The sequence below is a fragment of the Frieseomelitta varia genome, unplaced genomic scaffold, assembly GCF_011392965.1.
Source record: "Frieseomelitta varia isolate USP_RPSP 00005682 unplaced genomic scaffold, Fvar_1.2 scaffold_273, whole genome shotgun sequence".
NCBI classification, from domain to species: domain Eukaryota; kingdom Metazoa; phylum Arthropoda; class Insecta; order Hymenoptera; family Apidae; genus Frieseomelitta; species Frieseomelitta varia.
Window position 1 is genome coordinate 124,616 of NW_025110005.1, and position 23,088 is coordinate 147,703.

Genomic DNA, 23,088 nt, shown 5'->3' on the forward strand with positions numbered 1-23,088 from the left:
TTTTTTTTTGCGAGGTGAAACGATAACGCGTTCCGATGACATCTTCAAGTTCTTCTTTTTCAAGAATTATATCTAAACGTCGAAATACCACGAAGAATGATGATTCTTGTTTTTATTCTACATATTTTTCGTTCAGTATTGAATGAATTTTATCTAACAAATTTTACGAAGTAACGCGACTTACAGAATGATGTTTATTTATTGCAAATTGTAAAACGCTGAAGGCCTGGACAGTGAACGTATCAATCTGCCAACTTGAGTGTCGCTTTGATCAGAAACTTGCGTAACCGAATCTAAACCTCTTAATTAACAGGTTAGGAAACGATGAAATTCAAAGAAACTCAAGCTACGAGCTATTCTGTATAGTCGCCCGGTAATTAATATAACTGGAATGACCCAAAGCAATTTTCATTCTTCGGAACGGAGATAACGCCGTTCAATACGTGGGAAAGAGAACTGGTCTGCCACGGGCATACCCTTTCATTCCATTCTTTTCCATTTCCGCGCCATGCTTTCGCATTTAGCGGCCTGTCTCGATTAATTTATTAATTACGCTGAAGAGGAAAGAAACGAGGGGAAAAAAAAAAAAACGATCAGGCGCACAGTCCCGTACAAGACAGATGCAAACATTCGACAACATGACACATTTACATACCGTTTATGTATAATATACAAAACGAGCAAAACGGGCAAGACGTGGCCAAGAGAGTTCAAGATGGACGCATACACATACAGGGATCGTGGAGAAAGACAGCAAGAGATCACGCGTGACGCGACTCTGAGCGAATCGATTCATTGGATATTCACAAATGGTAACACGGCCAAACACCGTCTCCGAGCAACTTACAATTCGAATTGACAGAGGTAAGTTGCCTCTCTGCGGCAAACACTCCGGTCGTTTTGAATTACCGTGAACCGCTTCAAGCTATTTGAAGTGTCGCGTAATTAACATCGCGATAAAAACGTATATCGAGACAAGCAATTTACTCGTGAAAGAAACACGGGCCGAAGTTTTACACCTGGAACAACCGTCCGGCTAAAAGGCACTCGAGCACGATAATTAAGTCCTCGGGTTTCCCATCGAACGCATTAGAAATACCGATGGTATATCGAATTCTTTCAGCCCCTACGAGAAAAAGGGAGCATTGAACTCCGAATGCAATTAAGAAGCAAGCAGGCACTTGATACTTAATAACTCGGGGAGATAAATTCCACTCTCGACCCAAATCCCCGGACAGCTACGAATGAGCCTCAATTAGCCGGGGTTCAGCGTGTAAAGTAGCAGCAGCAGCAGCAGCAGCAGCAGTGAACATTCGCGTTCATTGAAAACCTCCTGCCTCTCGCCATTTCCTCTACCCCCTTCCCACATATTCCCCGCCCCCGTACACAAACCACTTCAATATCTTTCGGTTCTGTGTTTCAAGTTTCGCTCGGAGTCGCGTGTGTACAAAAAGAAGGGTTGCATCGGGCAGAAAGGACAAAAGACGATCGATCAAGTAAGTAGACGGAATGCATGGCGTCTCCTATTTATATAAAAAAAGAAAAAAGATAAAATAAATAAAAACGGGCATAGAGCGGGGTTGCATGAAAATGCGGTATCATACTTGGAACGAACAGTTATAATCGATATGCATACATGTAATATATGTATGATATATATATATATATATACATAAAAGCGGATCATAAATCAATGCACAAGAGCTCGCGTAAACTAGACCGAGACCAATTCCACGTTTTTTTTTTTTTTTTTTTTTTTTTTTTTATACGCAGAAATTATTTATATTCTCTCCCGTGCCACGAGACGGCGTGTTTAGTCGTTGTTGTTTTAACTTTTTAACTTTTTCTTAACGTGCCAGCGGTGTCCTTACCCTGAAGATAGGATCTCCAGACAAGCTGTCGGGGCTAAATGTCTCCCAAGTTCCATTCTCTAGTAACGTATCGATCGAAAGGTCGAACTCCCGCGAGCGGTTCCTCGATTTCTGTCGAGAACGAGAGAAGGAAGCCTTTTAACTTTCGCATTATCTCCGCTAATTCGCTTTCATCCCTCTACTCCGCGTTTCTCTCCCCCCCCCTTCCTCATTTTTTTCCCCTCCCTCATCGTCGATCGAACGCAGGTTGTTGGCTCTGACCAGTTGATCTTTCTCGAACCACTAAACCGCTCGGGACTTATTATTAACGAGCATGCCGGTAAATATCCCCTCTGACGAAAATTACGGCCAACGACGCGAGCGAAATACGAGAGCTTTCATTCGATCAACTGTGTACTTTGTAAGAATCGATATCAACGTACGATGTACGCCACCACCGATACGTGGGACACACGTTCGCGCGGCCAAAGGGTGGAAACACACCATCGCCGTAATAAACGGCGATCGAGCGAAATTACGGAAACGTGCAACCGTAACTGGATATGTAACAGTGAAATCGAATCTGGCCTCGACGAAATTCAACGCTGGCCAAAGGGGAATTATATTAAAATATTCCCGCCACATTGTAAAAGCATTGTCACCGTTGACATCGGATTATCATCTGTCGATAACGTCAATTTATTATCTTATTTCCCTCCGGCGATTTTCGAATCTCGCAAATATTTAACAAGCCTCGAATACACGCGCGCGATAATGTAATTCCCGCCTGGCGATTAATAGAAATTTTCGGATTTCAAACAGTAATTCTATACAGCACGCGTGCAAACGAAACGAATCGCGATTGATTAGAGACTGATTAACGATTTAATTCCAATGGATATGCGCTACATTTAATGTAAGAATTCTATGTCGAAAATTCATATGTTCTGCGAAGTTTTGAATTCTTATAAAAGAGTTGCGGCTGCAAACGTGTGCATAATGAAAACTAATGTTGAATAATGCAGGACGTTTGTTGCAATTATGCTTAACGTTATTAAAACTTCAGGATTAGAACTTGAATCGCGCAACGATTTTGTAGCAGTTGTCTGCGAAACATTGTTGTTAAATTTCCGTAACTCGTGAACACGTTGAATGAAGTATAAACCATAAATTAATTACTCGCAAAGAATTCTATATGCGCAGATGAATTCGTTGTTCTAAACTCGAACTTACGATAATTTATAATACGTAATATATACTCCACAATGTTTCGAACACAATTTCCATCGATCTTAAATTGACTTAAATTTTATTATTCAATAAACATCGTACGAACATACCATAACTACGAAAATGAAACTGAAGACGTAAAACCGACGTAACGGTATTTAATACGGCAATAAATCAGCCGAGAATGGCATCTGGCTTGCCTGTTTCCAAACAAGTAATAACAAGACGCGTAGCCGGGGATAGCCGAGGCCAGGATCGATCGCAGATTCCCGAGGACCGAGCGGTGGACCAACGAGTCATCACAAAGGGAACTCGTTAACCGCGATTTCCGTTGTCGTGGGATCCCTGTCGTGGAAGTTGCCGACGCGTGAAACGCGCCACCACGTAGCCAGGGGTGTATCTTCTCGCCGTAAATCCGAAGAACGACAAGAGACTGCGGGAGAAGACTCGTCCGTGTGCTAAATCTCTCCAACCCTTTTACGCCGCGATAGTCGCCGGTGGGTTACTTTGATCACGCCGAGAACAAGAGGCGTCACCAGACAGAGAACACGTCCGATAACGTGTGATCGACCCTAATTTTTTTTCTTCTTCTTTCTCCTTTCCCGCGAGCTTCGCGTCGGACTTTCTTTCTCGAGAACGCTCGTGCTCGAGGTACGTCGTGCGACAAAACTGCGTACAAAATTAAGACAGACTCCAAGCAATCGCCAACAAACGTGGGTGAGGGTGGGGAAAACGACGTTCCGGTATCGATACAGTCGGGTCTGCTGGAAGATCTTTGGCTCTCGTTGCAGAAAAGCGTGAAGGTTCTGACACTAGTCTCGGACGGTTCGACTGGGTCGCGACCGAAGTCGAGGGCGAAGCTGGTCCGTTCGAAGCGAACGCTATTGATCTCGGGGAAAAATTGGAATTTCGGATCGATCGCCGTTGTTTAATTTTGATAGACTGCATAATTTAATTTTTTGGATTTCCATGTGTTGCCTTACGATTTATTTTTAAAGAAGCGTGCAACTCTGTGCGTGGAGTTATTACAAAATAGAACCAAAATATTTCAATTTTTGTAACATATTTAAAAAAAATATAGACACTTTTATTTGTGATAGAACAGATTTATAAAGTAATGATAATAATGAAAAAAAAAAGTCGAAAGCTATCCTTTTCAAGTGACAATAGAATTAAGAATAAGAAACATGTTCCTTGATAAAATGAAAATTATTATGAATAGAATTAACTAAGTATTTAAATTCCTTTTCAATTTTACTTATTTTTTTATAATAATTAACTAATATTCTCGAAGCGTGTGATAGTTCTCGAATTATTTAAACACAACAATTGTTTCATTGCTAGAAAACTTCAGTGAAACTGAGTAAGAAAGAATAACTGTTTTCTTCTAGAAAATTTTAAAGAGGGAAGAAGAAAGGAAGAATTTGTAAATACCATAATATTTTTTTTTACAAATTAAAAGAAATTTTGTGGGTCTGACACAGAAAATGTATACAGGCGAGACGTAATTGCCACTCAAGTTAAACTATTATATTTCTCTGAGAAACGCTATCTAAACTGAGTGAGATTTAATTTCGATGACCCAAGAATTAGAAACGGTGTTCTCTCGTTCGACAATCTGAATCCCAATAAATCACGACAGTTCGAATCGACAGACTTGTCACACCAATGAACTGCCAGGAACTTGGCTCGAGTTGAATTCCTGCTCACTTAGCGTTCACTTCCGGCCAGCTCGCAATCGACTCGAAGGAAGCACGCGAGTCAAAGTTGCAAGATCGGCTGAAAGAGCGACTTCTCGACTCATTGTCGTTTCTTTTTTTTTAACGATCGACTCTCGTGACTCCCTCTGGTCTGGGCAATATACGTACATTTGGAGACGAGTGGCAACTCCTGCGTCGCAGGACAGGGAATGATTCTCCACGAGCGAACGGATAATAATATATGTATATGTACAACAAGATACAGGGGATTACTTCTAATACAGGTGTAACAAAGAGACAGAGAGAAAAACGAAACGGGACGGCAGGTCTGTGGTTCTTCGGTTACATCGAGGGCTCGGAGAAAGTGGTGCGATGCCAGCTCCTAGTTCTCAACTAGAAGGTCGGATAGAATTACGAAGATCGATTCCGGGGTAGTTCCAAGGGTGGATATCATACCTGGAAGAGCGGCTTGTCGGTGGACGGGGAGGCTGGGATCTGAACGGTGTAGAACTTCTGCTCGAATTCTGGACCGTGGTCGTTTATGTCTGCCACCGCGATCACCACACGGGTCGTCGAGGACAGAGACGGCCTTCCATCGTCTCTGACCGTCACCTGAAACAGAAATTATAAAGTTTTAACCGTGAAGGTACGTAAACCGAAGATTTGAGTGGGGAAAATATCATAATTATCGAAACAGACATGCAGTGAATGAAAATGAAGCACTCGATGATAGACAGAGTTTGAACGTTTTATTCTAGACAGTGTGTGTCCGATAACGAGACGTCAAGAAAAGAGGAAACTGTTGCGCGCGAAATGGACCAAAAGTCAAGTATGTCTACATGACGGAGCGAAGTATTTATTTAACCCTTTGCGATGACAACTGGTTCGCGGACCATAACGAGTGACCGAACCGTACACAATAATTCGTCGCTTTCTTTTCGAACTTGTCGCTATGATATCACTGGACAGAAATTATTGAGAAGTAATAAACTCATCATTTGTTTTGCCTATTTTGTTTTACTTAAATACACTTAAAATTGAGAAAATATTACAACTTTGGAACGAAAAATTCTCAACGTGAGTGACACGTCATTCCAGCGCAAGAGGTTAAATAGCGTTTTTTTTTCTTTTTTTTTTACAAAAATTAGACGAATATTTGGTCTCTTGAGACGGAAGCGAAGCCAATTGCCAATTAATCTTCGATAGCGTACATCTATTACTCAGCCTTTACAAGTCAACCGTTGCCAATCAGTGTCCAGAAAGTTTGGCTAAACTAAATTCTACCAATCCCTAGGTACGAGCAAGTTATCCCACTGTGACGTGTATTTGCGTGTACTATATACAATTTAACGTCGGCGTATAATCTCGAACCGTCTCGACGTGTTTACTGTATAAATAAAACGATATAAATAAAATATAAATAAAACAAGACATTAATTATAAATGCGAATCAATCTTCCCAATTTTAATTTACCGTAAAATGAAAGACGAGAAACATCCGGTTCCAATCTAATATCCCGAAACATTTTCCGCCTTTAGAGGAGAAAGTTCCCCCTTGGTTACAGTCTACAAAAATTTTTCCTTTTCTTTTTTCCGACTTATCTCCGTCGTTATACCCTTATTTCGCGCACCCACTTCCGCAGCTTTCGTGGCACCGCGAAATCCCGGCTTTTCATTTGCGAGTATCACGTGCGACGATCTGCACAATCGGTTCCGTGCCACAATCGTAAATGTAAAAGGCCGACGAAATCTCGTTCAGAGAGCAAAAAAAAAAAAAAAAAAGGAGAAAAATTATTCGACAGGAAAAAGTCGACTGGAGATAAGGAGAGATAAGGACCTCCGCGAGTTTCCAATCTGCAAATTGACCTTACTTGTACGTGCTATCGATTAGACATTTTATATTTCACAAGTGAATTTTCAACAGAAACAGATCTTTCGTAGCTGTCGTTTCAATTTTTCGAATTTTTAACGAAGTAGGAACAACCGTGTTAATTTAATTTTATTCTTTATTGATATAAACTTGAATATGGAGAATTTTAATACAGTCGAAAATTTGTTTCTTCTTGTCTGCAGCACAACGAAATGAAATCTCGAACGATCGCTTCAAAGATTGAAGAATTAATACTAAGCAAGATTTCTTCGAAGTTTCATTGATGTTTTCTAACAAAAATCAAAGTTGTATAAGGTGTGAGGAAAAGTTCTCTCGTTTTTTTTAAATTTAAAATTACCTTTTTTTTCGTTCTTTATATAAAAATTAATCTGTTATGTAATTTGTTAGATATCTGCCAACGTTTTAGTGAAGAATGTCTCATCTTTTGACACGAAGAACTCGTCAATGGTCATCATTTGAACCTCCCCGAAATTGACTCAAAAATTTTGCCAGCGATTTTCACGGAGACGGAATCATTCCATCGTCGCGTTACTGAAAGGTGGTGCAAAAACGAGCCGAAAAAGTGAGAAGGCAACTGGGAATGCAGGACACAGGCAGGAAGATTACGAACCAGAAGATTATCAACAGGATGAAGGAGCAAAAGTTTTATTGAATTTAGCAAAATGACCAATCGGGGACTGGCACAGTCAGAGCAGCAACGATCCACGATACAATTCAATTACGTTCGTTTCCCCTTATGCTTATCCCGACGATGGTGAAAAATAACCGGTGTGTAATATATCGAGAGAACTCGATCGCTGGAGAGACTGTGTACCGGTCACTTGGTCCGATAAGTATGTATCGATTAGCCGATATCGGTTTATCAATTATTCTCGACGAGTATTAGTCGGGAACGACTAGCTCGCGATATCGAGACTCGAAGAAACTATTCGTTTATTGTTTACGCTTTGTCCATGGGTATCGATTGACGAATTTTTTCTCTCAGTTTTACGAGTTTGTTAATATTAATTTTGCTCGTTCTCCTCTCGTTCCGCTGTTTTCTTGGTTCTTCTTTCACTCGCTCCGTTTTATTCTCGGTTGTGACTGAGCGTACGTGTGTTTCGATTATGTCCGCGATCTGAAGCGACTTTTAGCGAAATTATTTACACGGCCAGACTTATTCCGCCGGCATAGCGGCCGATCGATATTTAATCACATCCGCCGGCCAGGAATGCACAAAGCCGACGATGCTCGGCGCTTGTAAGCTCGAATTCGAGACATCTAGAATCCTCGCGTTCCATTCGCGATCGCTCCGTGCCCTCCTTATTCGTCGTCCTCGCGTTCGATAACGCGAAAAATGACTTTCACAACTCAGACAAATTGCTGTATTATCTCGTTCGAAAAAAAGAAGAAGCTCATTGCGGTTCGTTTAATCTCTTGCGCTGGAATCACGTGCCACGCACGTCGAGAATTTTTTGTCCCAAAATTGTAATATTTCCACAGTTTTAAGTATATTTAAGTAAAACAAAATAGGCAAAACAAATAATAATAATAAATTTATCACTTCTGAGTAATTTCTATTCAGTGATATCATACCGAGTTCAAAAAGAAAGCGACGAATTATTGTATACGGTATTTGGTCACTCGTTATGGTCCGCAATCAGTTGCCAGCGCAAGTGGTTAAAGAAGCCTTAACCTCTTGCGCTGGAACGACGTGCCACGCAAATTGAGAATTTTTTGTCCCAAAATTGCAATATTTTCATCAGTTTTAAGTATATTTAAGTAAAACAAAATAGGCAAAACAAATAATAATAATAAATTTATCACTTCTCAGTAATTTTTATTCAGTGATATCATACCGACGAGTTCAAAAAGAAAGCGACGAATTATTGTATACAGTATTTGGTCACTCGTTATGGTCCGTAATCAGTTGCCAGCACAAGTTCTTAAAGAAGTCTTAACCTCTTGCGCTGGAACGACGTGCCACGCAAATTGAGAATTTTTTGTCCCAAAATTGCAATATTTCTTCAGTTAAGTATATTTAAGTAAAACAAAATAGGCAAAACAAATAATAAATTTATTACTTCTCAATAATTTCTATCCAGTGATATCATACCGACGAGTTCAAAAAGAAAGCGACGAATTATTGTATACGGTATTTGGTCGCTCGTTATGGTCCGCAATCAGTTGCCAGCGCAAGGTTGGTTAAGACGCACAGTGTCCTCTCTTTTCCTTGTGTTTCGAAATGGCGAGAGAACTACGCGTAAAATGGCTCCCAATCGTTAGATTTTGAAACGAAGGGAGAGATAAGAGCTCTGTAAGCGTAAATTGGTCAGAGGACTTCCTCTTTCGGGGAAGTCCTCACTTCAATTTGACGCCCGGAAGCCTCGCAAAAATCCCTTCCCGAAATAGCGATCGTGGAATTAGAACGTTTCCCTCGACGGGCGACGTAACAATTTTCATTAATTTAACTCGGGGAGACTGGGTCGTTTTGAGGAAGCGAGTAAACACAGCTCGGTCTGGGTATCGTCGACGCTCGCTCGGTTTCTTCGTAGTGAAGAAGTTATTGAGTCTTAATTGAAGCATGAAGTCTCTGGAAATATCTCTGCCGGCTGAATTATTCAGGAAGAAGCTGGCTTAATAGGCAAATAAAACGTCCACTCGAAAATTAGGATTTTATTGAGACGAATTTTTTAAAACAACTAATTCCCTTCTATGATTGCTGCTTGTGAAATTTTATTACGGATTAAATTTTATTCCGTGTACTTATATACAGTCGCAGTTCCGTCGAGTGTTCATTTTCGTCGATTATCCGCACGAAACGTCATTCATTGTCAGACGTCTCGGAATTCTTTTTCCAATTGTAAAATCGCATTAGACTATTCTAAATCAATCTCAGACTTACGAAATTTATATTATCATTCGCGAAAATTTCCAATGTCTCATACCGATTTATCGTTTCAATTTTATTAATGTTTGTCTCTGAAAAACAAATTGTCATCAAAAATCTTTTCCAACGATCAGAATAATTCTTGATCACGTCTGCTAATTGTCTGATCATTTTCCTGAACCACAAATCTATATCCGTAAATGATAATACTAGACTATTTGATATGATATTTTAGATCAATCTCACGTTCACGGAATTCGTACGATTACTTCATTCACCCGCGAAAGTTTTCAATGGTCCCTACAGGTTTCAGCTTTCATCGAAATGTAAACCGAGCACAAGCTTTCTGGAGCTTCGTGCAGCGTGCACAAACGACGAGGCGTTGTCGCGTTCGACGTAGAAATAATCAGATATGCGGGAACGCAATTTCCGTAGATGGACGGAAGATCAGGTCGGTCATTTCCGGCGTAAATCTGCCGTCCCGATGGACACTTCGCGAGAACCACGCGTCACATCCGTTCGGTAACATCTGCACTAAATTAGGACTAGGAAACTCCTGTTTTATCCAGCGAACGGCGAGCGGATGGGTTACAATGTTCACCTCGCCACGACACAGCGGATAGGAAGGCTTCGTGTACACCGGAAACTCTAACCAACGTGAAACGATGTTCCACAGACTATGGTAGCGCGGAGCTGCGTGCAGTGTAACATTCAGCGTGTATATTATACACCGTTCGTGTGCGTGACGAGGGTAGTTAAGTGTGAACTGGAACGAATTCTCCTCTCCAAATTTGAATGTATGATTTAAGTAGGCTTGTGATAGTGGTGTTAACTCGACACTATATGGCTATCAGTTTTCGTCGTTTCAAGGTGGAATGTTTAAATGCCTAACGATCGATTTTGTGAACCAATGAAATGAACATGGAAACGAGGAAAACGAACTTTCCTACGAGTCATTAATTTCGATTTCTAAAAATACTGGTAGTTGATTCTAAAAAAATTTACTTCCGCAAACGCAAACACAACGGAGGAGAAGTTGTCGTTCCAAACTTGCTCATTTCGTCTCGAAGGATGGAACGTGTTTAGTTTGAACGATCACCAAGCCTAAGCTTCTCGCGTGATTGCCAGTAACAACGAAACAGTGATTGTGCACTCTTCAGCGTCTTCTCCTCTCAGCATCTTTCCCGACAGAAATTACGTCAATAGTCACCGCTGATTTCGTCGAATCTAACGGTCAATTGATTTAGACTCCCAATTTCTTATTTGCTCTTCTCTACATACTTCACACTGATGAAAATTGTCTTTGTCCTATAAAACAGGTGCTATGAAAAGATCACGCCGACAGAAAAATCGGAAAGTAAGATGTCGCTTAATGATAAAGTTTCATCTCGGGGAATTGTTGTTCAATTAAAACGATTCTCGAGGCTGGTGGAAATATGGACGAAACGAGAACGCGGAATCGCGACCGTAATTTGCTGCACGATCGTGTTTGCAGGTTACCTTTGACCTGCGTGGATCTCTAAACGTTCGTCAACAGAACGTTTTCTATCATTCCCTTTAATGGAAGAGGGAAACCCTGTCGTTTTGTTTCCGGTTAAAATAAAGAGGCACGAGTAAATGTAACTAAAACTTTGATGAACTCCCTTTGTTGAATTGTGCAAGATGTTTGATGGAAATTAGGTAATTGCAAGAGAGAGATTCAGCCTCTAGGCTTACTTGAAATTCAGGATGTACTCTTTAAGATCGCAAGCAGCAAACGTGCTATGTAAAAGAGAAGATAATACTTCGTCTAAATCAATTTATTCTTCTTATGAATCACCTTTTAAATTAATTCTCAAGGGGTCAGGACAGTTTGAAATTTTCAAAAAAATCGATTTTTTTGGTTTCGTTTTAAATAGTAGTTTGAAGTCTTAGAAATAAGATAGGAAAGGTCCCAGCCTTTAAATCCGCCACGGATATAGAATAACTGAATTTGTATCACTGTTTACAACTTTAAGCAGTATTATAAAGTGTAAATCGTGTGATTCAAATGTTACTTTTGGTGAACCGAATATTAGGAGACTTGGATTCAATTTAGTCGTGAATTGTACGAACTGTGAGCCGCGATGTATGAGTAAAAAAAATTAAGTAAAGGATACATATGAAAAATGACAATCTGAAACTTTAAACGCGTATTTCTCGAAACTAGGTTTTTAGAAACGGTGTGCAAGATATCTCGGAATCTAACCAACCGATTACTGTGAAACTTGATGCCTATCTTTAGTGTAACATTTACTATGGATTGACGATCGAACAATTTTAAATTTTTAACAATTTCGAAAAATATAAACAAAAGAACGTAGAAACTTTTGGCATAAATTCGATACATCGAAAACAAATAGCTGCTGTTTTCATAATTTTCACAGAAATGAAAACTAATTCTGTTTGGCTGGAATCATGCACACCGATAGGCAATCTAAAAAAAAGTTATGTAAAAGGATGTCGTTAAAAAAGTTAAATAAGAGCCCTCTTTTTTTTCTTTTTTAATGTTGCCTCTTATATTTCATAATGTGTCAAAATAAACCACAAATGCTCATGTCAATCAAATATGTACTTTTTTTTTACTAACCCTCCAAAGTATTCGTAATTCTTAGGCCCGTTAAACTGTCCTGCCCCCTTTAAGCGAAGATAATTTAAATGGCTGTGGTAAAGTTGCGTTAAAATTGGAAAGCGTTCAAAAACAGATCGAGCGGATCAGAGCGTACAAATCGAAATACAAGTAAGAGTAAACCCATAAAATACCCAATATCTCTTATGTAAACTTCCCGTAACCGTACTTCGGATCGTTCTTTTAATTTACTCACGCACTTTGCGCAGATCCGAGCAATATATTATACGTATTACTCTGTAACTACTCTGTTTTCAGATACCGTAGAGTTCAGCGCAGATAAGATTTCTTTTGAAGCCACGTCGAGAGACGCGGCAACCTGCCCGCAGAGAGACGTCGAAAGAAAGCGGCACTCCAGGGCGGCAAAACCTGCTTCACCGAGTGTGTAAATCGTCGATGTCGCTTCGTAGGTGCCATTACCTGCGCTTTTCGAAATTGTCTTCCTCCGACGAGCACCGCTGCTTTTACGACCTCTTTTTATAGGCGACTCGAACACACTCGTGTCTCCGTGCAACCGTCGCCCAGACAGGAAATCTTGATTTTTATGGTCGAAACAAGAGTCGAACTTCCGTCTGGACTTCAATCAAGTTTTGATAGTAGATCGATCGACAGATGACATTCAATATTCGAATCATCGCTGAGTGTAATTTAGACGTTGCTTCGAGACGGTTTGCATGCAATTTAAATGATAAAATAAAAATATCTTTTAGGTATATAATGTATCATATAAATGAAAGAAGTAGAAAAGATTGTGGAGGTTTCCTTCCGCACGTACTGATCCAAACGAAGCTGATAAATTTTAATTTATCGTAATCCGTGGCTCGATAACGTTCCATCTTTGCAACGATTTTTTTACTCGTACTTTGTAAGCTATCTACGCGTAGAAAAAACGATACACGGCAAGAACCAATTTATTCAAAAGGTTTCTCGAACGCAATTCCATTGCATAAATTTTTCCTCTCATTTCCTTTCGCAGCTGTTGCATTCTCTCGTCCATTCGATATTTACGAACGTCGATGTCCTTCCCTTCGATTGTACTTTTCATTTGCGCTACGAGCAATCAGCGTTCGAATTTTATGAAAAGTTTATGCACAGTTTCTCTCTCTCTCTCTCTTCAGTTCGCCTCGGGAAGTTTATCAGAATTTTACCCGACTGCAAACGGCGAACGATAGGTCTTATTAGATATTTCCTGATGTCGCAAAGCTTCGCGAAATTCTCCTGATAACTGATCATCCGCCGCGAGAGCGTCTGTCGCGTTCAATCTCGTTTACCTTTCCGAGAGACCTCGAAATCTCTTGTTACGATATTTATTCCATTTCCGGGTGAAAGATCTCCGAACTCCTCTCTTTGACGAATACGTCTCTTGTCGCTTTTTGCCAGAACGCTCCAAGACGACATTCTGGCGAATGTAAAAGATATTAAAATATAACTTCCGACTTTAAAATCGACGGTACGAGAATTCTTTATGCGTACAATCGACGGTACGAGAATTCTTTATGCGTTAGGGGGAATTTCGTAAATTTCGCTGCGAGAATGTAATTTTACGCGAGAAAGTTCGCGTTTCCCTCGAACGAACCAACAAGAGTGTAAAATATTTGATTAGAACAGAGAAGACCGGAGGTTCGTAAAACAGCAAACTGCCGGGGAAGTCGTTCGTTCGACTCCACCGAGCCTTCCTGTTTCGTCTTGCGAAATTTTTTCTTCCAGCCGCAGCAACAAATCATCGGTTGAGTATTGCTCGTTCGCTTCGTGGTAGAAAATAATGCAACAATGTTAGGGTTGTTCGCTCCGATGCCTGTTTGTTTTATCCTCTACTTCCGGCCAACGATTGGAACTTTTAAACGAGAATAATTCCTCGCGAGAGAGAGAGAGAGAGAGAGAGAGAGGGGCACGTAATTCTAAGTTAAAACTCAGTTAGAAAAGAAGTTCCAAGATGAGTAATGACCGATTAATTTTTGAACTTTCATTTGGTAAATTCTCCTCTCCTATTTTTCTCCCGGTTGACCCGGCTTGTTATTCGTTTTAGCAACTGCGGGAAAGCGGTTGGAAAATTCCTCTCTCGCTTTTTATTCGACAAGATATCATATTTTTATTCCATTACACTCGCGAGCAAGGATACCGGGTCACGATGAATTATTTTCCACCGGCGGAAACTCGAGAAAGAGCATCGGCAAGTGGCTGTCCACGCATGCAAAATTTCACAGAGAGCCGTTAAAAATTCGAAGTATAATTCTAGCTTGTAGCTCCGCTCGTTCTTCTTCCTTTTTCTTTTTTTTTTTTTTTCATTTTCATCATTCATAACTTCTCGTCATAATTTCATTAGAATCTTTTGATCTCGTTACGAATCTCAGCCAAGGAAAATCACTTCGAGGGATATTTTACTAGAGTGGAAAAGTGGAAAAGGTAGATTTCCGAGAGATTCCCGTCTGGATTAAAATTAATGAAATTAGCAAAGCACCAATTTTGGTTATTTCGCTTTGAAAGAATTAAATTTTTGTTAGGCTTAACCTTGTAAAAAAATTCTTCGATTTTTTATTATTATTTTTCTTCAAAAAAATTTTGAACTAATTCTTGATAGACTTAATTTTACAAAATTATTAATTTTTTTACTTAAAAGAAAGAAAAATTATTAACTTTCTTTGAAAGAAAGATGCTAATAAGGTCTAAAGAGACGCGTCGTACAGTAGAAGAATTCTTTGATCATTATTTGGTTATTTTTATTTAAAAAAAATTTTGAACTAATGACAGACTTAATTTTGCAAAAAGAAAGATGCCAACGAGGCATCGGAAGGAACGCGTCGTTAACAAGAGTTCTTTAATTTTCGTCAATTTACGCACAATTGCGTCAACGATATTTAATAAACGATAGCGATACGTTGATGAAAGACGAATAGAGACGAATCGACCCGATTCGATCATCGACAGGCTTTCGACGAGCGTGGATCGAAATAGGGTTAAGGGATTGGAAGGATACGTCTCGTTTAGCTCGCAGCTATGCATTGGAAAACGCTTAAGGTCCCACACAAGACGGTTTAAGTGGCTAGATAAACGTTATCCTTTCGGGCAACGTGTCTTTGCTTTCGAAATAAAGCCGAGCTTCTGCGTGGGACGTTTGAAAATGCGCGCGAGTAATACGATATTTTATGGGTATACGATAGCGAGATTCCGCAGTACCACGGGCGCAGTTTCTCCGAATAAAAAGCCGTTTTCAGGTGGATGTTCTCTCGTTCTCTCTCGTGAAAAGAAAGTTTTCTGAAAATTACGATATTTTTGTTCGCCGTTTCGCTCGACGAAAGCTTGTCCCGCAAGTCCCTCGCGAAGAAAATTTATGAAACAATAAAAGACAAACGATCGATCGACCAGACGGTTGAACAGAATTTTCAAACACGAACGACGAATACGAGATATTTTTGAGAAAGCTGGTTTCGTTTCATAAACGTCAACGTAATTTTCCCCGTTGACAGATTCCTTTTTTATTCTCCCCGTTTTAGCGTCCTCAGAGCCGAGCGTGACGCAAAAAAAAAAAACAAAAAAAAAAAAGAAAACTGATAAGAATATCCGCAATAGCCCAACGACGTGGCTCACTTTTGCCGTGACTTTTCACAGCGACGTGTCAAGATTGAATCTCATCTACTCCTTGATATATCGCCGTAAACTTTACAACTGCTGCAACTTATTTACACCTCGTATAACCTAGAAAATAAAGCTGCGCGAGATAGATCGCGATGTAAAAAGATGTGCTGAAATTTCCTCGAGCTCTGCAAATAAAACGACAAGCAGCCAATCGTAAAAGTAAGGCTTGCGTTTAGTCGATATATTTTAACAACAAAATGTGATAAACGCTACGATTATCCTTTCGAGAAACATCAATTGTCAAGCATCGACAGGCGAATCAGTTTCACGATCGAGAGCGTAACCACGCGAGTTACGAAATACTTGGGTTAGGGGGTTGAAAGATATTATCAGAGGAAACACCGTGGTAATTGCGCGGTCGTTAATAATTGGAACTAGCTGGAAAGGTCGAACGATGATATCGAAGATCCGCTGACTACCACTGCCGCCGACACTTCGGTATTTCTCTTAATTGTCTGCTTGTTTTTGCCCGCGGACGTAAAGTTTGTCTTCAATTAACGAGCAGCCAGATCGTGTAATTAATAATCATAGAGCCCCGGGCGGCGGTTGCTCGAGCGCCGCGATCTCTCCGCGAGATTGACTGCGAGCCGGGAAGTTTGCGCTCTACGGAACGACTTATCGAGATATACGTCGGACTTCGCATTTGGTTGGCCAGGGGAACGACGACGCTTTCAAACGGGCACAACGTTGATGAAGTTTCAACGGAACCGGCTTCCCTCGTAGCATACTCGCTCTTTCCTGTCCGAAATGCCAACGTCCGGCTGGAATTCCTATAACCTTTGGCTATTTTCGACGCTATTTTTCTTTTTTCCTTGCTCGCAATAAACTGTGCGGTCAGATGCCGAAATATATCGGCCTTTTGGTTTCTGTCGGCGAAATTCCTATCTTTTCGACATACTCATCTGGCGATATTCCCTGACGAGCAATTTTTTTTTTTTTTTTTTCAACGAAATACACTCTCGTTTGAACAATCTTGAGAGAATCTTTTGTTTTTAACTCTTCGAACTGGGTCGCTAACGTCCTTGGTAAAATCTCACTGGTGAATTTTCTGAAGGCAATTTTTACTCCTCCCGAGAGAGAGAGAGAGGAACCTTTTAAAAGTTTGATTTAAAAACTGATTGTATAACGTGGTAATCCGAAATTTTTTTTTTACACTTCCTGAAAGCTTAGGTAAGTAAGGAAAGAAATTAACTTATCGACTTGGCAAAGAAATTGACTTTTTCTCCTTTCCCGTGCTTCGTTATTTATCGTAGATGATGAAATTGCACGCGTATTCGTGGGAACAAAGGAAATTTATCTCCAAACCAAATGACATCGTAAAATTTCAGTAGATACCCTTGCACGAAAATATTCGAACATCTTTTGTAATAAATAGACAACAAAATTTTTTAGCTGCTCTTTTCATGTAATACAATTGTTAATATATCGATACTTGACAGATTCTTTCTTGTATAAAGTACCATCCAACTTAATATCTCTGTTACACAGTGTAATTTTTCAATTTTCAATTGTTACAATTTTTAAACAGACCTAAGACTTTAGAGCGGCAGTGTACGGATGAAATTGAATTTTTACACGATTTACACTGGCTCGTTAGTGTCTCTGTTTGGACAAAAGATCCCGTATTTTAATTTGAAAACGCGTGATCGATAAAGCGCGAGGTTTTAATTTCCGGGGGCTGACAGACTTTTATCGCGTGAAATACAAAATGCAGAATAATCTGCAACAAGAACGCGTGCAGAACGTACGAATGTGCCAGCTGAAAAAAAAAAAAACAACAAAAAACAAAAAGAAAGAAAAAAATCGAAAAAACTCAGAGACTTTGCCGAGATATTTGACGGAGAAAAAAGAATTCTATATTCGAAAAAAATTCCCGCGCACAAAAGGAAAGGGCGAGCAGTTTAACGAGCATACGTGCGCTCATACATATGGCGGTGCGGGGGGGAAGTAAACGGGCACGAGGGCAAATCATCGTCGAATAGGTTCCGTGAAAATCAAGGCAGCCACGAAAATCGCGAACACATCGCCGCTTTAGAATTCGAGACAATGGCATGTTGAAGCGGACGGGTTCACGCATTCCCGTTTTTTCCTTTGTGTCCCTTCTTCTTCCACCCTTGCCATGGGTTGCTTCGCATTTTCTCCCGACGGTCGTTCGACCGTATCACGCGGGAACGCTCGCGGCCAGACGTTTTCCATCGTCAATTATTTTTGAATACCCATCCTGATTAATTCCCCCTTTATCCTCTCCACGTTTCCTTGCCCTTTCCAACTTTCCCCCTGACCCGCTTTCTCTCCCCTCTCCCCCGTCGTCGTCTGCGATTCTCCACGTTTTCAAAACTCTCTCTCTCTCTAGCCGTTCTTCTACCTACTTTCGTTTGCCATTTCCACGTTTCACCGTCATTTCCTTGCTCGTATTCTGCTTCTCATTTTCCTCTCGTTCTTCTTCGTTCCTCCATTTTCCACGATGCCCATATCACGCGAACTCTATTGTCTGTATTACTTTATTCTTCCTCGCGCTTCTCTGATATTAATCCCCTTGCGCCGGCAACTGGTTCGCGGACCGTAACGAGTGACCGAACCGTATACAATAATTCGTCGCTTTCTTTTTCTTTTTCGAACTCGTCGGTACGATATCACTGGATAGAAATTATTCAGACTAAACTTATTATTTGTTTCGCCTGCGCTACATTTAAATATACTTGAAACTGAGAAAGTGTGGCAATTTGGGACGAAAAATTCTCGACGTGCCTGGCACGTTATTCCAGCGCAAGAGGTTATTAAATTTCGTCTTTTTATCCACTCGCCATCGATTCTTTTATTCCCCCACTTTCCCAAACATTCTGCTAATTCACTCGAATCAGTCGAGCGACGAAATGACTTTTTCAACAAACTCGATTCCTTTCCCCTTTTGCTCCGCTTTTGAACCAAAAAGAAACCTCTTTCACGCCGAATCTAGCACAGAACGAAGAAAGCAGCAAACGCATTGCCGGAAGATCAATTTACACCGTCACTATAAAAGCTCCTTGAGAGAGAAGCGTTCTCTTTCATCCGTCTTCTCTCACTCCGAGGCTAGCGCCAAGAGGCAAACGTGTAACGAGACGAAAACGAAAGGAAGCCGGATATCCTCCGGCGGCGAGACGCGTACGTCGTTCGCGATGACTAAGCGACCGGAGTAGTAGTTTCGCGAGATAATACCTAGACGCGTAGATACATACGTGGATTCGTTTTCTCAGAAAAGACGTGGAGGACGATGATCCCGGTAATTACCGTTTTATCGCCGGAAAGAGAAATATACCTTTCGCGGAAACAACCTGAGGGCGCTCGTCGCTGCATGCGATATAATTGACGTTTCGTTAGGGGGACGTGACTTTTGTAAAGCTGCGTCAGCGTGACGAGATCGGTGTACCATCGTTCGTCGGATTTTTAGGCGAGCTTTTTTTCCCTCCCCCTAGAAAAACAAGCGTCTCTTTCTGTTGATGGAACCGAAATGGCGAAGTCAGATAAAATTGGCCAGTGGTGTTGTTTCGAGCGTCGAAATACAAAAATATATATGAGGGAAAATATATAAAAATATTACCCATAAGTGACGTATTTTTCTCGAAATTTAATAAACGTTGCCATTTCGTGACAATAATTTAACTTGTCACAAGATAACCTATATTCCAACTAAATATATTGACATTTAGTGTGTTTATTGTTATATTAAATTAGAGATTACAATTGTATCAACTCTTAAACAAAATAAAATTTTGTACAGTATTGAAAAACGACATTATGGGTACCTTCAATATTTTTGAAATATTGGGAAAAATAGATTCCGAAGAAAATATGTAATTTGTACTTGTTATCACGTATGGTTTAATCCTTCGATGATTTGTATTTTATTTTCAAATGTTACACAGATATTCGTATGTGAATATCAGTGTTGAGAAAAATTGATAATTAACAATCACGACTAACGTTGAATCATGTTCACGATTAACGATGTGTCGTTACAATCTATTCCCAAAAAACGGAAATTATTTACGACACAATCTAATATAATGACATTGAACAGTAAAAGTCAATCATTCAGCGTATCAAATGTAATCATGATTGTCAATTAATGATCAATAATTACGATTGCTACGATTACTCTTTTGGTAAAAATAATCACAGCGTAACGAATTATCACCCAATTCCGGTTTGTATGAATTTACAATCGAAGATCGAACCGTATCGCAACATATACAAGACAAAAGTCAATTGTCGAGGAGCGTTGCTTTTCAATCAAATAAAGGAATTCCTACAGCGTGTGCTGCACGTTAATTGAAGAATTAGCTCGTCGAGAGATTCCCACGGGTTCTCGTCCATTTTTTCCCCCCCTTAAACCTCAGTCCTTCGTCCGCACGCTCTTCAATTAAGCACCATGTTTCACACGTTCTCGTTCATCAGTCGTCGTTTCAAAAGAATCCGACCTGCCGCGGCTTCACGGCTCCAATAAAAACAAGTACATTCGAGATCTCTCTGTGTGTCGCGGGCGGTGCCTTCACCACTCCCTTAAAAAATCGTCTGAGCGTTCCACACCGGCAAATCCGTCTGTATTCTTCTTCTCTTCTCTCTCGCGTGCTCGCTCTCCTCTTCACTTCCTCGAAGCCCGTCACCACGTGCCCGAAAGCCCGGGCTTTTCATTACAATGCGAGAGGAAATGAGAAATAAAACGACCGGGGTATCTCGTGCGCCAAGGGCGGCGGGGGAGGAGGAAGGGGGGAACACGAAGAATGTCAATTAAGCGACTTTGCCGACTGGTTCGAGTGTTCGCGGCGCGTAAGGGTTCTTCTCGCGGCGGGGAGGAGAAGAAAGGCGCGACGAAAGAGAAAAAGCTCGATGAAAAACGGCGAGAAAAAAAAGGAATTCGACGTTGCTGAACGAGCTCTTTTCTTTCCTTTCCCCGCGGCTCCGCCGCGATCGGTTCTCCCCCCCCCCCCCCCCCCTCTTTCTTTCGCTTCTTTCTTTTTCTGTCCATCCCGCCGGTAATACGTGATGGTCCTCCTTTTGGTTAACCAGCTCGGAAAGACGCTGAACACGCGCGATATTTTCCCGATCGATGTCTTGCCACCAGAAATTGGCGAGCTAAGTGTCGAAGCCTCGAGCGGATCGTACGTTACGCTATGCGCGAGAAAGAGTGATAACGAGGGCTTCTTCGTCGTCTTGTCTGTCAGACGAAATCGTACTCGTTGAACAAGCCACACGCGGGAGGGGCTAATGATCCTCGCGGGATGAGACTAGTAGAGTAGGAAAGTATTGGTCAGACAGGACGCGTGACGCTCGCGGCTTTCGATCTCTCTTGGAGCACTAATAGGAGTTTAACGACTTTACAGCGTTCGTTTTTCGGCTCGCTGTTCAATTTCTTAAAGTTCAGATTTGTAAAAAGATTCTCTTTCTTCACGTCCATCATGCCCCGAGGAATCTCTTCTCTTCATCCGACTTTGTTCCTGTGCAAGAATTTTTATCTCCACGATCATGCAGCTAGCTCCGTTCTGTCGCGATGAAAGATGTCTCGATATCCGTAAACAGTGTCGTGTAATCTTTCGGCGGCAGACATTTGTCTCACGTTGAAGACAAATTTGTCTCTCGAAGGATGTTCGTCGCTGGTATCGTTCATTATGGCGCTAATTGAGCGCACAGGTGGAGGACGTGGAGAGAGGAGAGGGAACGGGGCTGAAAACACAGGTGAAGGATAGCGGGACTGGTGACGGGCGTCCCTTATTAATGCACTCGCCCCGCACGCCGGAAAAGGTTCAGCTGCAACGGCGTGCTGAAATATTTTAGCCTGTGTCACCGCGAATCGCGCGAGAAACCGTCAGCGAGACAGAGGAAGGAACGAGACGAGTAAAAAACACGAAAAATCGCGGCTATTAATAAACCCCGTGGCAAAAAGCTTTCGTGCTCGGCCGGTGCTGCACACACACGCCGGGGCACACACAAAACGGATAGCGCTTCGCAGTTATGCTCTTCCACGATGCAATATCTCGGATGTTGGCCGTTGCGCTGCGAGTAATTTTCTTCGTCGCCGGTGTTTATTTATCAAGGAGACGCTGTTTTTCTGTCCGACGAAGCTTGGTTTTCAGACGTATCCGATCGGGGTTGGTTCCACGATTTTCCTGCAGAGGAAGAATGTTCTTTCATCGTGCACGTCGCACGGCGTATATCGATGAAAATGTTTCTCGTACGTTTCTCGCAAGGTATCGAGGTTACCTGGCTTCGTCAAAATGTCTTTTATGAATTCGCGAGTCAGTAGATTAATTTATGATTCCATACTCTGTGAAAATACCAGCTTCTCATTGTAATCCACTAACCTATCACAAAGCCACACACCCTCCCCCTCCATCGTCTATTTACGTCAATCCTACTCACTCCTGGGTTGCAATTTTTTCCTGTAAAAATTTCGCAATAACAGCACAAAATTCTGCAAATATTTTTTCTATCCTTCCTGGTATGCCCGGGATAAAAGCCACTAAAAAAAAAAGGCTCTATACATGCGAACAAAAATTCATCAATTAATTCCGCAAGAGAGAGATTGATCAACGTGCGTACGTATATACACGCCGTTCAATCCCTTTCGAAGCGGAACGATACCGGAACATACAGCGAAAAAATCGACCGCTCATTATCCATTTCAATAATCTTCGTCAATGTCGATTTATCGACAACGAGAGGGAGAACTTTATGGTGTACTTTGCGTACGGTGTTCGTAGATATTACAACGTTTAAATATTTTCCCTGGCAGCAGCTGGATATCACGCGTAATGCGTTCTCGATCGAAGTATATATATATCGAAGTATATCGAGGATAACGATGAAATTTCCCCGCGAAAAACGTGGTAATATGTGATACCAATACACGAAGCTCGATAGGAAGGAAGATACAGAGAGAGAGAGAGAGAGAGAGAGAGAGAGAGAGAGAGAGAGAGAGAGAGAGAAAGGGGGATACCTGATACTCTCGTTCAATTAACGAAGAATCCGCCACGGGAGAGAATTTAACCCCGTCCGTCGATCATAAATTTCAACGGACTATAACGCGAGTAGGTGCTCGAAACTGTATCCGGCAGACACTTGGCGTCCTGTGCACGTTGGGTAAGCAAGTTTCAAGCCTACTTCGAATACCGTTGGTCGAGTGTCTGGGAGCGTGCCTCGTGAATAAGATCGCTGAACCGACCTCTGAAAACTCCCAGCCATCGAAACTCTCCGGGCCTTTGCCTCGATGCCACGGAGACCGGAAACTTCGC

The 23,088-nt window shown here is 41.3% G+C and overlaps 1 protein-coding gene across 4 annotated transcripts in view; it reads right to left on the reverse strand.

The window, feature by feature from the left end:
* LOC122528957 (fat-like cadherin-related tumor suppressor homolog) overlaps positions 1 to 23,088 on the reverse strand; it is a 73,976-nt gene that overhangs the window by 23,162 nt on the left and 27,726 nt on the right. For 3 of the 4 annotated variants that reach the window (XM_043654631.1, XM_043654633.1, XM_043654630.1), the window contains exons 4-5: positions 5,237 to 5,392; positions 1,872 to 1,982 (exon numbers count right to left, since the gene is read on the reverse strand). In XM_043654631.1, coding sequence (XP_043510566.1) covers positions 1,872 to 1,982; positions 5,237 to 5,392 — 267 coding nt within the window. The remainder of the gene's footprint in view (positions 1 to 1,871; positions 1,983 to 5,236; positions 5,393 to 23,088) is intronic. The other variant, XM_043654632.1, reaches the window with a different exon arrangement.